Source organism: Crotalus tigris, unplaced genomic scaffold (genome assembly GCF_016545835.1).
Source record: "Crotalus tigris isolate CLP2741 ecotype Arizona unplaced genomic scaffold, ASM1654583v1 scf7180000017847.2079705, whole genome shotgun sequence".
NCBI classification, from domain to species: Eukaryota; Metazoa; Chordata; class Lepidosauria; order Squamata; family Viperidae; genus Crotalus; species Crotalus tigris.
Genome location: NW_024096670.1, coordinates 1,075,921 through 1,090,000, shown reverse-complemented (window position 1 = coordinate 1,090,000; position 14,080 = coordinate 1,075,921). Strand labels below are relative to the sequence as shown.

General features: G+C 42.0%; 1 protein-coding gene across 7 annotated transcripts in view; it reads left to right on the top strand.

Moving 5' to 3' along the window:
- LDB3 (LIM domain binding 3) overlaps positions 1 to 14,080 on the top strand; it is a 127,120-nt gene that overhangs the window by 89,384 nt on the left and 23,656 nt on the right. For 5 of the 7 annotated variants that reach the window (XM_039343393.1, XM_039343394.1, XM_039343392.1 and 2 more), the window contains 2 exons: positions 5,611 to 5,646; positions 8,055 to 8,231. In XM_039343393.1, the coding sequence (XP_039199327.1) occupies positions 5,611 to 5,646; positions 8,055 to 8,231 (213 nt within the window). The remainder of the gene's footprint in view (positions 1 to 5,610; positions 5,647 to 8,054; positions 8,232 to 14,080) is intronic. The other 2 variants (XM_039343398.1, XM_039343395.1) reach the window with 1 other exon arrangement.

The window sequence follows — 14,080 nt, the reverse complement described above, 5'->3', positions numbered from 1 at the left end:
AGATTTTTTTCTCAGCTGCAACTAAAGCCTTGTGGCTTTATGCACTCTAAAGTCTGTTTGTTCAGATTGTGGCCTCCATTGCTTTCTGGGCAATTACTGTTTGTGGGAATGCACACACAGAAATAGGTGTGTATTGCTGAAATCGGGGGGGGGGGGAGAGAATCAGAATTGTAAAATAGTTTTATACACTACCTCCCTTTCTTTTCCTCTGCAAATAACTGCTTGGCACAACCTAAACACTTGACTGTTTACAGGGTTACACTGAAATTAAACATGCAAAAACTCTGCATTGCATCTCTCACACTAGTTTTTGCACCAAAAAGTATTCCTCTCCCAGCACTTTTTTTCCTGCAGGTAAATCTGCACAGGTTTTTTGCCCTGGTGTGAGAACATCTCCTTAATTGATTCCAGAAGACCTGTCCCCTGCCAGCTGAAGAAGCCAAGGGTGGCTTTAGGTCCTCCACTCTGGCATGGTGCTTATCCTCTCACCATCCCTCCAGAGACTGCAGGCCAACCAGTCTAGGACATGCTCATGTGAGGGAGGTTGGCTGACCAAAATGACAGGTGCTGCAGGACACTGAAAGTGAGTTTCTGCAGCCACTTTGCCTTGGCTTTGGAAGTTGGGTTGGTCAACCAGTCAACGTGGATGTCTATGGAGATTCTCAATCATCCAGGTCATGGTTGTCCCAAAGATGCCTTTTCAAAAGGCAACTGAACTTTGATTTTCCTAGGAAAAACAAAGTCCAGTTGCCTTTAATTTAAATTAAATTTAAAAATTTAATTTAATTTAAAAAAGCATCTTTGGGACAGTCAATGTGGAGTAAAACAGAGAAGAGATTATCAGCATTATCAATAGTTAGATACACCCCAAAAGTCACGGAGTTCACCCTTGCAAATACATTTTTTTTTAATTGCACATCATTAAAAGTCTCTCTCTGTTTCATGTCAGAGCCAGTTCTCTTGTATGGTGTTGCTTCTGCAGAAGTTTGAACTTGTGCAATCATGGTTAGCTTGCTCACACAAGTTGTTACTTGATATTTAAATCATCAGATGATAAACAGGCATGTGGGAATTAGCCTGGGGCGTGTGCTCCGGAATTGCATTCGATTTTGGTGCAAAGACAAAGCATAATCAGTAGCGTGGTTCTTCTCCATCTGCTAAGTTATTCAAATTATATCACACAATATAGCTTTTTTGGACAGTAAGAAGAATTATTTGAATAGCTGGCATCAAAAGTATGAACTAATTTAAAATGAAGCCACGGTTGCTGAGATCTGTACTTTCTATTTCCTTTGAATTGGCTGCCTTTCTGTTACAAGGAAACTATATTATTTCATTCTTTCATATCATGCTATTTCATTTCTTTCTTTCACAATGCCCCTGTCACCACTGCGGAGTAGCTCTTTTGATATAAGCATTTAAATAAAATATAAAATAGGTAAGGGTCGTCTGACCCCTTTTGCCTTTTGCCAACTGATAGAAGAGTACAGCAAAAGAGTAAATAGCAATTGGTAATCTGCTCGATTTGCTGATCTGCTTAATTATTTCACTTTGCCGAAGAGAATTCAGTCAAGCATGCTTGTCAAGCAGTTGGACCTCCACCCTGCATGCTTTAAACCAGACATGTCAAACACAGGACCCGGGGGCTGGATGCGACCCGCGAAGTGGTTTCATGTGGCCCATGAAGCCATCCTGGAAACAGTGGGGGAACGGCCCCCGCTGCCTTGGCCCTGGCCCAGGCTGACCAGGAGCCAATGTACAATTTTGTGGTGGCCATCTATGCTGAAACACATTCAGTCTTAGCTCCACAAGGTCGTCTGGAAACAGCGAGGAACCAGCCCCTGCCGCGTTGGCCCCACCCCCTGGGTGCATGCTGGGGAGGTGTCACCCTTTGTGAGGAATGAAGAAATGGACCACGCCTTGGCGCTTGCCCCGGTCCCACCCCTTTCTGCCAGAGACCCCCAGATCTGTCCCACTCCTGCCCAGGCCCCCACAGGCCCCCTTGACATGAACAATGTAGAGCTGGCCATGCCCACCCAGTAGACCACATCCACTCCATCCACGCCCACCCAGTGGGCCGCACCCACCCAGCCCCCCCGAGGGCAACCGCAACGCTGATGTGGCCCTCAATGAAATTGAGTTTGACACCCCTACTTTAAACAGAATCTTCTTTAGCAAGATTTTCTGAAATCAAAGACAAGGCATTTACAAGAAACCTGGTAATTGAACTATTTCCCATTTAGAAACAATTCCGGTGTGTCCTCAGTCATCCAGTTTATGGTTTTGCCCAGGACTTTTTTTTCTCATAGAACACCCAGAACAGAGTTCCGGCACCTTTTTTGGATGGAACCTTGTAGGGTAGGCAAGGCGGGTTGTATGACGTGTGTGAGTTCCAGCACCTTTTCTTTTTTTTCTTTTTTTTCTTTTTTTTTAGAAAAAAAGCACTGGTTTTCCCAAAGGTGTTTTTTTTTTTTTCTTTCAAAAGGCAACTGGACTTTCTTTGTTTTTCCTTGAAGACATTTGGCTTCTCATCCAAGAAGCTTCTTCAGTCAAGAGAAGCAAAATGTCTTCACGGAAAAATAAAAGAAAGTCCAGTTGCCTTTTGGGGGGAAAAAAAGCACTTTTGGGAATATCTGTGTGCCTTCTTTGCAGGCTGGGGGATTCTGGGAAACAGTGACAAGGATGATTAGGGGACTAGCTCAGGGGTAGGCAACCTTGGCTCTTTTATGACTCGTGGACTTCAACTCCCAGAATTCCTGAGCCAGCATGGGGAAAACTTTGGCCCCTTCATGACTTGTGGACTTCAACTCCCAGAATTCCTGAGCCAGCATGAGGGAAACTTTGGACCCTTCATGAGTCGTGGATTTCAACTCCCAGAATTCCCGAGCCAGCATGAGGGAAACTTTGGCCCCTTCATGAGTCGTGGATTTCAACTCCCAGAATTCCCGAGCCAGCATGGCTCAGCTTGGAAACCTCTCCCTTTCCCCTCAGCATGGCTGGCTCAGGAATTCTGGGAGTTGAAGTCCACGAGTCATAAAAGAGCCAAGGTGGCCTACCCCTGGACTAGAGGCTAAAACATACGAGGAATAGTTGCAGGAATTGGGTAGGTCTAATTTAATGAAAAGAAGAACCAGGGATGGTGTGATAGCAGTGTTCCAATATTTGAGGGGCAGCCCCAAAGAATGGGGTTCAACCTATTTTCCAAAGCACCCAAAGGCAAGACAAGAAGCAATGGATGAAAACTAATCATGGAGAAAAACCACCAGGAACAGTGGTTCTCAACCTGTGGGTCGGGACCCCATTTGGGGTCGAACGACCATTTCACGGGGGTCACTAAACCACGCTGTCCACCATTTTTTTCCCTTTTCCCTAGCTGTCCTATTCCCTCTTATTGGTGGCCACACCCACTTGGGGGTCACCACAACATGGGGAACTGTATTATGGGGTCACGGCATTAGAAAGGTTGAGAACCACTGACTTAGAACCAAGGAGAAATTTCCTGACCGTTAGAACACTTGATCCACGGAATGACTTGCCTCCAGAGGCTGTGGGTGCTCCAACCCTGGAAGTTGCTAAGAAGAGACTGGACAACCATTTGTCTGAAATAGTATAGGGTTTCCTGCCTGAGCAGGGGGTTGGACTAGATGATCTCCAAGGTCCCTTCCGACTTTGTTATTCTGTTATTCCAGAAGTTGAAGTCTACATATCTTCAAGCTGCCAAGGTTAAGAGTTTGTGAAACTTTAAAAAAAAAAGAAATGGATTATTTGATTCTATTGATTAAAAAAACACTCGTGCTGAAACTAACAATCTAATTGAGGGACAGAGCAGGGAATAAACCATATTCTAAAAAAAGGACCTAATAACAGACACTTCTCTTCTACAAGAACAGAAGCAGATGATTCAACAGGCAATGGAAGTGCCCTTGTGTTCTTTGTGTTCCAACGTTTTATTAATTGACAGATTAGCTTTGATGCATGATGGTTTGCTCAGTCCTCACACATCTGCTGAGGGGAAATACAGCTCTATGTGGATCACCGAGATAGCCTTACTGCAGCTGTCTCCAGATCATAGAAATGGCAGTCATTCATCAGTTAAAATTCATATTCCTCAATTAAAATACATTTGCATATAAATGGGAATGATTGAACTGAAGGGGAAAAGCTGGTTGGTGTTTGGAGGATACATGTGTATCACACAAAGTTCAGGGTTGTTGTTTTTTAAAGTTCTCCCTGCAAAGGTATTTGTCATTCGTATTACAATGATTTTATACTCATCCCAAATTAAGCCGAGTTAAAGGAAAATACCATAATTACTGTAATTGAGTTGTTTTTTTTGGGGGGGAAGCTATCATTTCTGCCTAATTTATATCTTCAAGGGAGAATAACAAGAAAGAGGAAAATGAAGTACTCTTGTCTCATCAACACAAAGTTGTTAAAGTGAAAATTTAACTTTAATTGTTCTGTTCCTTTTTTTAACTGCCTCCAAATGTGCTATTTATAAGATTTTTATGCTTTTAATTGTACACTGCCCAGAGTTGCTGTATGAGCGAGATGGGTGGTCTCATAATTTGACAAGGAAGGGAGGGAGGGAGGGAGGGAGGGAGGAAGGAAGGAAGGAAGGAAGGAAGGAAGGAAGGAAGGAAGGAAGGAAGGAAGGAAGGAAGGAAGGAAGGGAAGATATTGGTCAGGGGAAAGAAATATATAGAGGCAAAGTTTGAAGAGCCTTCCTCTTTATCTATTCTTGCCCTTTGCTCAACTGGTCTAAGGGCTCATTAGGTGCAATTTCCAATATTATGTAATTTCCAACATAATCATTTATTGGGATTCCAGTCTCATGTCTATCTTCTGGGGAGGACGCTATGTTAAACACAAGGGGCCCTTGTTTCTGACTCAGCCAAGAGACATACGTCGGATTGCGTCTGCAACTCTATTTCAAGACACCTTGAGTTCTGGCTAGAGAATATCCATCCATCTGTTCTTTCAATCTTCCAGGACGTGGGTGCACTGAAATAATAAATAATTGTTCCCCAGTATCCCCACTCAAGCCTGAGGATAGGGACGGTCAGGTCTAATCGCCTTTTTGTACTAAGTACAGGACTTAAAACTCTCCCTGTTAGAAACCTAGATGTCAAGGAGAACAGCTAGGCAAGCTAATTTTCTAAACGTATGAGTGGATTGAGGCTCTTACCTTTTCTTTGTGAAAATGGGACTTAATTCTCCAGCTAAAAATCTAGAAGTCAAGGAGAAACATCTGGGCAAGCTGATTTCCGGGCTGGCTAGCTGGATGGATGGATGGGTGGATGGATGGATGGATGGATGGATGGATGGATGTAAGGATGGATGGATGGATGGACGGATGGATGGGTTGCAAGGAGAGATATAGGTCCATGATTCAATTGCACAGAAAGAGGTACAGTGTATCCCAGCGAGAACTGAAGCTCTGTCTTTTGTGTCAAATGTTGTGATCAACTTGCTTCCCTTGATATGCAAGTAACTTTCCTACTGGTTGTGTGTAACCAAGCAAACCGGAAACACCTTCTGCCTACTTAACACCCTCCTCCCTCACCGGGGACTGGTCCACTAAATTTATTCATACTGTTCCTTCCACAGTGTCAAGAAACATGTTGCCACCACAACTGAAAACAGGTAATGTGCCTTTCTGTTTGTTTCTGTGTTTCTTTCCAGTCTCGGATCTAGCACACAACAGTCATAGTCAATGAACGTTTACCTGCACCTCACTAATAGTAGGCTTTTAAACCCTCCTAACCTAGTCCTGGATTTGTGGCTAGTGGGCCGATGAGGTTCTTGGGTAGACTGTGCATTTCATCTATGAAATTTGTTTAATTCACATTTGTGTGTGTGTGGTTGTGCGTGAACACAGACGTGAAACCTTCCTGGGAGACCGAGTTCCATTTCGGTCAAGGTGGGTATTAAATTCTGAATATAAACCAGCTTGAGTTCTGCTTGATGATATAGTACAGGGGTCTACAAGCTTAGCCACTTTAAGACCTGTGGACTTCAACTCCCAGAATTCCTCACCCAGCCATGATGGGGGAGGAATTCTAGGAGCTGAAGTCCACAAGTCTTAAAAGTGCTAAGTTTGAAGACCCCTGATGTAGTACATCTTTCCAATTTTAAGTATATGTTTTTTTAAAAAAAATAATAATAGAAGTTTTGGCCATTTATGATATCATAGAGAGGCCCTTTTGTACTGTGGATTGGGCTTCCTGATTCTTCCTTGCCTGGGGGGGGGGCAAAGGGGTGAACCTTGCAACATCACAGACCTGTTGAAGGGTAAAATGCTTGGACCCCCTTTTCTTCATTAATGGAAGAGTGTGAAAAGGCAGAAACTCTCCCCAAAATGAATTTAAATACATGCTATTTAGGGAAGCGTTCAACGGGTTCTTTGAACCTCTACAACAGTGGTTCTCAACCTGTGGGTCGAGACCCCATTTGGTGTCAAATGACCATTTCACGGGGGTCACCAAACCACGCTGTCCGCCATTTTTTTCCCTTTTCCCTAGCTGTCCTACTCCCTCTTATTGGTGGCCACACCCACTTGGGGGTCACCACAACATGGGGAACTGTATTATGGGGTCACGGCATTAGAAAGGTTGAGAATCACTGCTCTACAAGATGTAAGGCAATCATTTTGCTCATTAATTCTACTTCTCCAATCTCAAAGAAACTGAAAAAAAAAAGGAAAGTTCCAAGCAAAATGTAATAAAGCTGAGCGGTAAAGATCAAAGACATTTTCACACATTAGCTCCCAGTCAACATGTCTCACTTTTTCTTTTAAAGAGCCAGTGCCCATAGTAGCCTTGTCCATGTCCTGTAGTCTTGCCATTGTAAAGAATTTGTTTTCTTTCACCCGAGCCATGTGTTCTCTTACTCATTGTTGTGTGGTTGTGGAGCTTTGCTGCAATTTTAAAACCGTGTTAAAGGGTCAACGCTGCCGATATTGAGTATATGTGTGTATCTCGCCTGCTTTACGTGTTTTAAAAAGTTGTCATTTCCCTAATCGATACAAAATTCAATCCACCGATGAGGACAGAAGACCTTTATCCGAATTATTGGATTGGTGTCTGTTTACTATAGATGGCCTACCCAAAGCCAATTCCTACAACCCTGTTGAAGGAGAGTTACAAATGTCTAGATCTCATATACATTATTCCACACAGCAGAGTTTCTCAAACTTAGCCATTTGAAAATGTGTGGACCTCAATGCCCAGAATTCTTCAGCCAGCAGAGTTGAGAAACACCACCAGAGAGAGTCGTATGGTGTTTATAAAACCTTCTATGAATTCTTAATGCATCCACCTTTCATAAGAGAAACTTATCTTGTTTATATCCGGCTGTGGCAGTTGTGTCCTACATCTTAAAGCTGAATAAAGCCGGCACTGACGGTGCTGCAAATTACAGAGTTTGAATCCCTCCTTTAAAGAACATTTCTATGGCTACTTTATTTAGCGCTCCAGAAGACAGTTATGCCACCCAACTGTAAACAGGGTAACTCTTGTTGATTGATCAGTTGACTTAATTTTGTGCCATCAAGTTGGTGTTGACTCTTAAAGATCCCATAGACCAGGGGTAGGCAACCTTGGCTTTTTTATGACTTGTGGACTTCAATTCCCAGAATTCCTGAGTCAGTCATGGTGAGGGGAAAGGGAGAGGTTTCCAAGCTGAGCCGTGCTGGCTCAGGAATTCTGGGAGTTGAAGTCCACGAGTCATAAAAGAGCCAAGGTTGCCTACCCCTGATCTAGATCATATCACATCTCCTGCTTGGATTGACCAATTGATGCATCTTCCCACAGCTGGGAAGCAGAGAGTTGGTGAGGGGACTCTCTTAGTCTCTTACCCCCGAGTGTGTCCAAGCCCTAACCTACGTCCTCAAACCCGGATGTCCATTGTCCTTTTGAGCTATGCTTGCAAAACCCTGAAGCAAGTCCACCTGCTTCTTTGTATGTATCTTTGTTGATCCACTACCTGGGTGGACCTGTCAAGGCCCAGCATTTAAAGATACATCTTGTTTTATCCAATTTAACTTTAATTAGTACCCCTGTTGAGCATGAGCCTGTGTCTATCAGCTGCACCTCTTCTGCTATGCCTGCTGCTTCAGCCAGTCCGTCTTCTGCTGCTGCTGCTTCTCATAGTGGTGTCCATCGGATGACGCTGCTGCCAGCTTCTGCTTCCTCTGGGGCTTATGACTCCATCTCATCCTCCTGCCAAAGGTAAAATTTTGTGTGTTTGTTTACTCCATCCAGTTGCTTTGATGTGTGCCCTCTGCTAGGACAAAGAATTAATCGAATTCAAGGGGATGTGGGAAGGGGGAAAAAAAAGCTTCCATGTATCTTGGAAGCCTTAGTACTGTAACTAAGAGTACAAACTCCTGTAGGAAAGGAATATGAGAGTGACAAATCATTTTTGTTAGGGCTGTTTTAACACGTCTGCCATTGTAATGTCTTCTTCTGAGTAGCTGTCTCAGTTTAGTGGCTAAAACTGTGGTGGTGCAGTTGTTAGAATGCAGTACTGCAGGCTACCTCTGCAGACTGTCAGCTGCCGGCAGTTTGGCAGTTCAAATCTCACCGACTCAAGGTTGACTCAGCCTTCCGTCCTTCCGAGGTCGGTAAAATGAGAACCCAGATTGTTGGGGACAATATGCTGACTCTGTAAACTGCTTAGAGAGGGCTGTACTATAAAGCACTGTGAAGTAGTATATAAGTCTAAGTGCTATTGCTATTCCAAAAGAATTGATTTCAGTTTTCGGAGGAAACCGAAATCAAACTTGATTTGATTTGATTTCAGTTTGATTTCAACTTGATTTCAGTTTGGAGAAGACCAGTCTGCAAACTCACATCTCATAAAATCAGCTGCAAAATTGCATCACTGCATGGTTAATATTATCACTCTGACCATCTCATCTTTGTACATACTGTACCTGGTTAGTTCCGTTCGGCATTTTTTTTCCCCTCATAATTTGTAAAGCTTCACTGGAATAATCTAAACTAGGACTAGGCATTCCGGCACATTATATTTCCTTGGGGATGGTGCCAGTGTAATCGGTTGCCAGTACAAATCAAAGCTTCATTTCTAGATTCACAGAAAGCCAGAAAAATGCACCTATGTTCTTTCATTCTTCCAAGGTACACTAAATCCCCTGTTATGGTAGCTGGATCTTTCCCCAGAAAAAGACTTTAAATTGTATGTAATGAATTGATAGAAAACCGAGATACCTGGAATATTCCAGAGGGTTGGTAGTACTTTGCTACCACATGAAATATTAGCCATGTAGTGAGTATCTGTGATCTCAATCTCATCTCAGTCCAAAAATTTTCCAGGTAGCTTTAGGCAAACCACTCTTTCCCCTGTTTTCACCTGCAGAAGAGGATAGCCTTGCAAGCTGTGGTTTAAACTCTAGAAACTGTGTGTGTAAATCATTACTTAAAAGTCAAGTGTTTCTTTATTATTGTTGGCTTCAGATAGGGTGCCAAAAAATAGTTGGCAGGGCTTTGAAAACGGAGTGGTTCAATGTTGACTCATATCTAGGGTGTTTTTCCCAGCAAAGCAAAGCTTCATTCTTTGGCCATTAGATAGCTACGGCCAACTTTTGTGGTGCTTCTGATCCCCGTATTTGATTCATTTGAGATCTGCAAGAGGACAGGCTGATCTGTAAGAAAGAGATGAAAAGAGAGGAGAGGAGAGAGGGAGGGAGGGAGGGAGGGAGACAGACAGGACCTTGTTTTCAAATAGGCATTTGCTGGTCATAAAATTCGAAGGCCATCCTTGAAATATCTAATCATCAATCTCTATTTTAAAATCTCACTTGAGTTAAACCGTGGAATAAAAGTCCAAAAGCTTCTTTTGAGGTCTTGTAGGAATGATGAACGTGGTTAGGCCTTTTCCATTCCTTTTTATTGTTGAAGAAAAGGTCTTCATCATGATTCAGTCCAAGCCGGGAATAAACAACATGGCAACTGCTTTAGAAAAAAGGTTGCAGTTTATTGAAAAGGAGAGCCAGACAGAAAGATGGCTCTGGAAGAAAAAGGAGAGAGCACATGTAGGGACTGGGTTTTTATACCCTCTGGGGCTCTTGAGGTTGTTTCCTGTTCCTGTTTGAGGCTTTGTATTTCCTGTGTCATGTATTTTGACCTGTGTCCCTTTGACATCTGTGGGCAATCCTATTATGTCCTGTCTTAGAGTTTGGGTGGGGTATTTAGAGTTTAGGTGGTCTTTATCTTCTTTATCTTCTAGCTGGGGGCCTCCAACCTTCCTGTATTATTTACATCTGCACTTCTACAGAGCTGGTTTCTGCTTGGGCGAGGGAGACTTGGGACCATTAAGAAAACTGAGCATGCTTTTCTGCTTCTTTAAGATCTTTTGAGGAAATATATCTTTTCTTTTAAATATTTCCAAAAATATTTCTTTCTCGGGGGGGCTGACTTCCCACATTATCAAAAGGTGCACTGTGTATTTGCAGCACTTTGCATTTTATAGAACTTGAGAAGGGACCTTGATCGTCCCAAGGAACTGGCAGAAATAAACAGTTGCAGTCTATGCAAAGAGTATTCATAGCACACCATTTTATCACAAAGTTTGCCAGTCTTTTTACTTTGCGTACCCACCAATATTTCTTTCTTGCAATATTAATCCGGACTCAGTTGCAACCTACTAAGGATGGAGAAGGGTAGGTGTATCTAACTGGACAGGAAAGCCTTTTTCTAACAGATTTGTTGACCTTTTGAACAGGCAAGTGAATATAGTAACTCAGAAAGGGATTTAGCTATTATCAATTCACATTAAAAAAAATTCACCATCGATGTGTGCGCCAAGTGAAAATAAATTCTGGTCTTGTCTCTTTACATCATCTTCTGTTTCATTATCAGCCATGTTGGAAGCACCCCAATTAATAAGAAGTTTTCAGGGAGTTTTCAGTTAGAGATTTATTAATCAATGGAAAAAATGTTTTTCGGCTGAATATATTCTGCAGAAAATGAGTCACAAGTTCCAGCCTGGTTTCAAATGAGATGGCAAGACTTTCACTCAGAGATGTTCAGAAATTAATTGCAAAAATCTGGCCTTGGGCCAGAGATCACGCTGCTTCAAATGAGGAAGAGGTGGTGGTAGTTTGATTAACAGGAGCTGTTAGTCAGACCGAAGAACTTGAAAAGTCTTAAATCCAGACAATCGGCACAAAAGAAGTTTGGAACCGGTCCCATAGTCTGAAGCTGAATTGGTCACAGGAATTCAGAGACAATTAAAAACAGGAGCTCGAGCCACGTAGACTTTTAACCCCCAAAATACTGCAATTGAAGTCAGATTTTTATGGAGTCTACTTTGTTGTTGTTAGTTGCGAAGTCGTGTCCGACCGATTGCGACCCTATGAACAACATTCCTCCAGGCCTTCCTGTCCTCTACCATCTTCTGGAGTCCATTTAAGCTCACGCCTCCTGCTTCAGTGACTCCATCCAGCCACCTCATTCTCTATCGTCCCCTTCTTCTATTGCCCTCCATCTTTCCCAGCATTAGGCCCTTCTCCAGTGAGTCTTTCCTTCTCATTAGGTGGCCAAAGTACTTGAGTTTCAACTTCAGCCAATGTACAATTTTGTGGTGGCCATCTTGGCCCTTGCCCCAGTGGACCATGCCTTGGCACTTGCCCCAGTCCCATCCCCTTCTGCCAGAGACCCTCAGATCTGTCCCACTCCTGCCCAGGCCCCCCCGTAGGCACCCTTGACGTGAATGATGTAGAACTGGCCATGCCCACCCTGTAGGCCATACCCACTCCATCCACACCCATCCATTAGGATGCACCCACTCTGGCCACACCCACCTGCCTCCCCCCAGGGCAACCGCAATGGTGATGCAGCCCTCAGTGAAATTGAGTTTGACCTATTCTGATGACAGTTTTGTCTCAGGCTCATTGCTTTCCAGACATAGCAACATCAACCTTCCTATCCATGTTTGTACTTGTAGTGATATATATTACCACCTCTGAAGCAATTTAAGAATTCCCTTTGATTAAACCTTTTCGGGAAATTAGAATGATTGCACAATAGTCCTTCATAAATAACACTGATGTGGCTTGTTTCCAAGGAGATATACAATGACACCTCAGGAGAAATTAATTCACTTGTTAGCTGCCTGATTTATTATGGCAGAGCGTCAAAAACCGGGAGTGCATCTTTTAAAAATCAGTGTATTTATCAGAGAACGGGAAACCTCATCAGCTCAAAAATTGTACGCAGTACCAACGTACCTTAGAGTATTGTTTTATACACCTGTTCGCACGGGCAATTATTACTAAGGAAATTCTTAACAAAATAAAAACCAAAAGAGAAAATAAAGTGTAGAAAATAAGGGGAAAAGGAAATAGAAAGAAAAGAAAAAAGAACAGAAAAATGATAAAGAAACAGCTTCTAATCTGACTGAGAGTAATTCATTGATATTTTGTTCTCTAAAGTCACAACGTTCCATAAATGATCCTTTCTAATCTCCAAAGGTATAATTCACAAGTTCATTTTTCTTGGTTTTTTTTTCTTTTTCAGCAAAAAGTCTGTCAGGTGTTTCTGCTCTCCAATAAATGTAATTGTTAATCTTTCTCTAATTAAACAAGTTAATTTGCCATTTCTGCTAGCTCTGTCTTCTTCACCAGCCATTCTTCCATTATGGATACTTTTTTTGCACATATAATAGCCTCACTGCAGTAATCATTTATAAAAACAAAACTTCCATGGATCTTTCCTGGCCGTGTTGTTTAAATACAAATTGCTTTACTGACATGAAAAATTTACTGTCAGAAAAATTTGCCAATATATTGCTTTGGTATAATCTATCCAAATGTATGCCAGCTGAAAATGTTGGATAGGATGTTTAACATTTTACATCTCTCCTTAAAATCATAATTACATTTATGAAAGTTATTCTCCCAAATTATGTTTTGTTTTCTTCTTTGAATAGTTTTATTTTGTTGTTGTTTTTATGTTGTTTCCGAAGTTTGATGTTGTGCCTTTAACTTTTCCAAACTTGAATTCTCCTTCTAACCTACAAAACGGAGCTGATCTCATATTTTGAGTTGTAAAAAGTTTTGTAAAACCACTTAACAGCATCACAAGAAAACACAGATTTGAAACTTCTTGGTTGTCTCCCATCCATCCTGCGGTACATCTAATGCTTATGTTGCAGCCCTTTATTCCTTGTCATCTGTTACAATCATGAAGATGTTGTTATATTTATCTAAATTATCACCTAAAAATAGCTTTTCTATTGCTTCTCCTCCTCCAACACAGCCACAAAAATTTGGAAGAATTCTTTTCCTGTATTTTATCTGCAATTTATTTCTATACCCACCCAGAGTTGTTTATAAGATTGGCGGCTATATAAATGTAATGGATGGATGGATGGATGGATGGATGGATGGATGGATGGATGGATGGATGGATGAATGAATGAATTTGATTGCTGGTATGCAACAAAGGATCATTGTCTTAACAGTAGTACATCTGCCATCAGTCAGTTTGTGGGTTACAAAGCTGTGTTCTTTCTTTGTTTGTTTATTTGTTTATCGATCAAATTTTGGTGCCCTCCCCAAGTCACTCTTCAGAGTTTTTGACAAACCAGAGTTAAGATTTGTTTGGAGAAAAATTTAAAGCAAAGTTTCTTCAGACCAATTCAACAGAGTTTAAAGCTGCCTTTTAAAGTTCGGTGGATATCTTAAACCAGGTCTAACCGACACGTCAGGAAAAGAGTTAAAGCTTCTTTCAGACAAGGCAAAATCTAATGTGATCCCAGGTTGCATGAACAGATGGATCGAATCCAAATCACGTGAAGTACTAGTACTGCTTTATAAAGCCCTAGTTAAGACCATACTTGGAATAGTGCATCCAGTTTTGATCACCCCAATACAACAGAGATGGTTGAAATTTTTCAAAGAGTTCAGAGAAGAGCAGCGAAGTTGATTAGGGGACCTAACCATTGCAAGAGCTGAGTATATCTCCTAGTCTAGTGAAAAGAGGAACCAGGGGTGACACGATAGCAGAATTAAGTATTTGAGGGGATGCCACAAAGAAGAGGGGCCAACTTATTT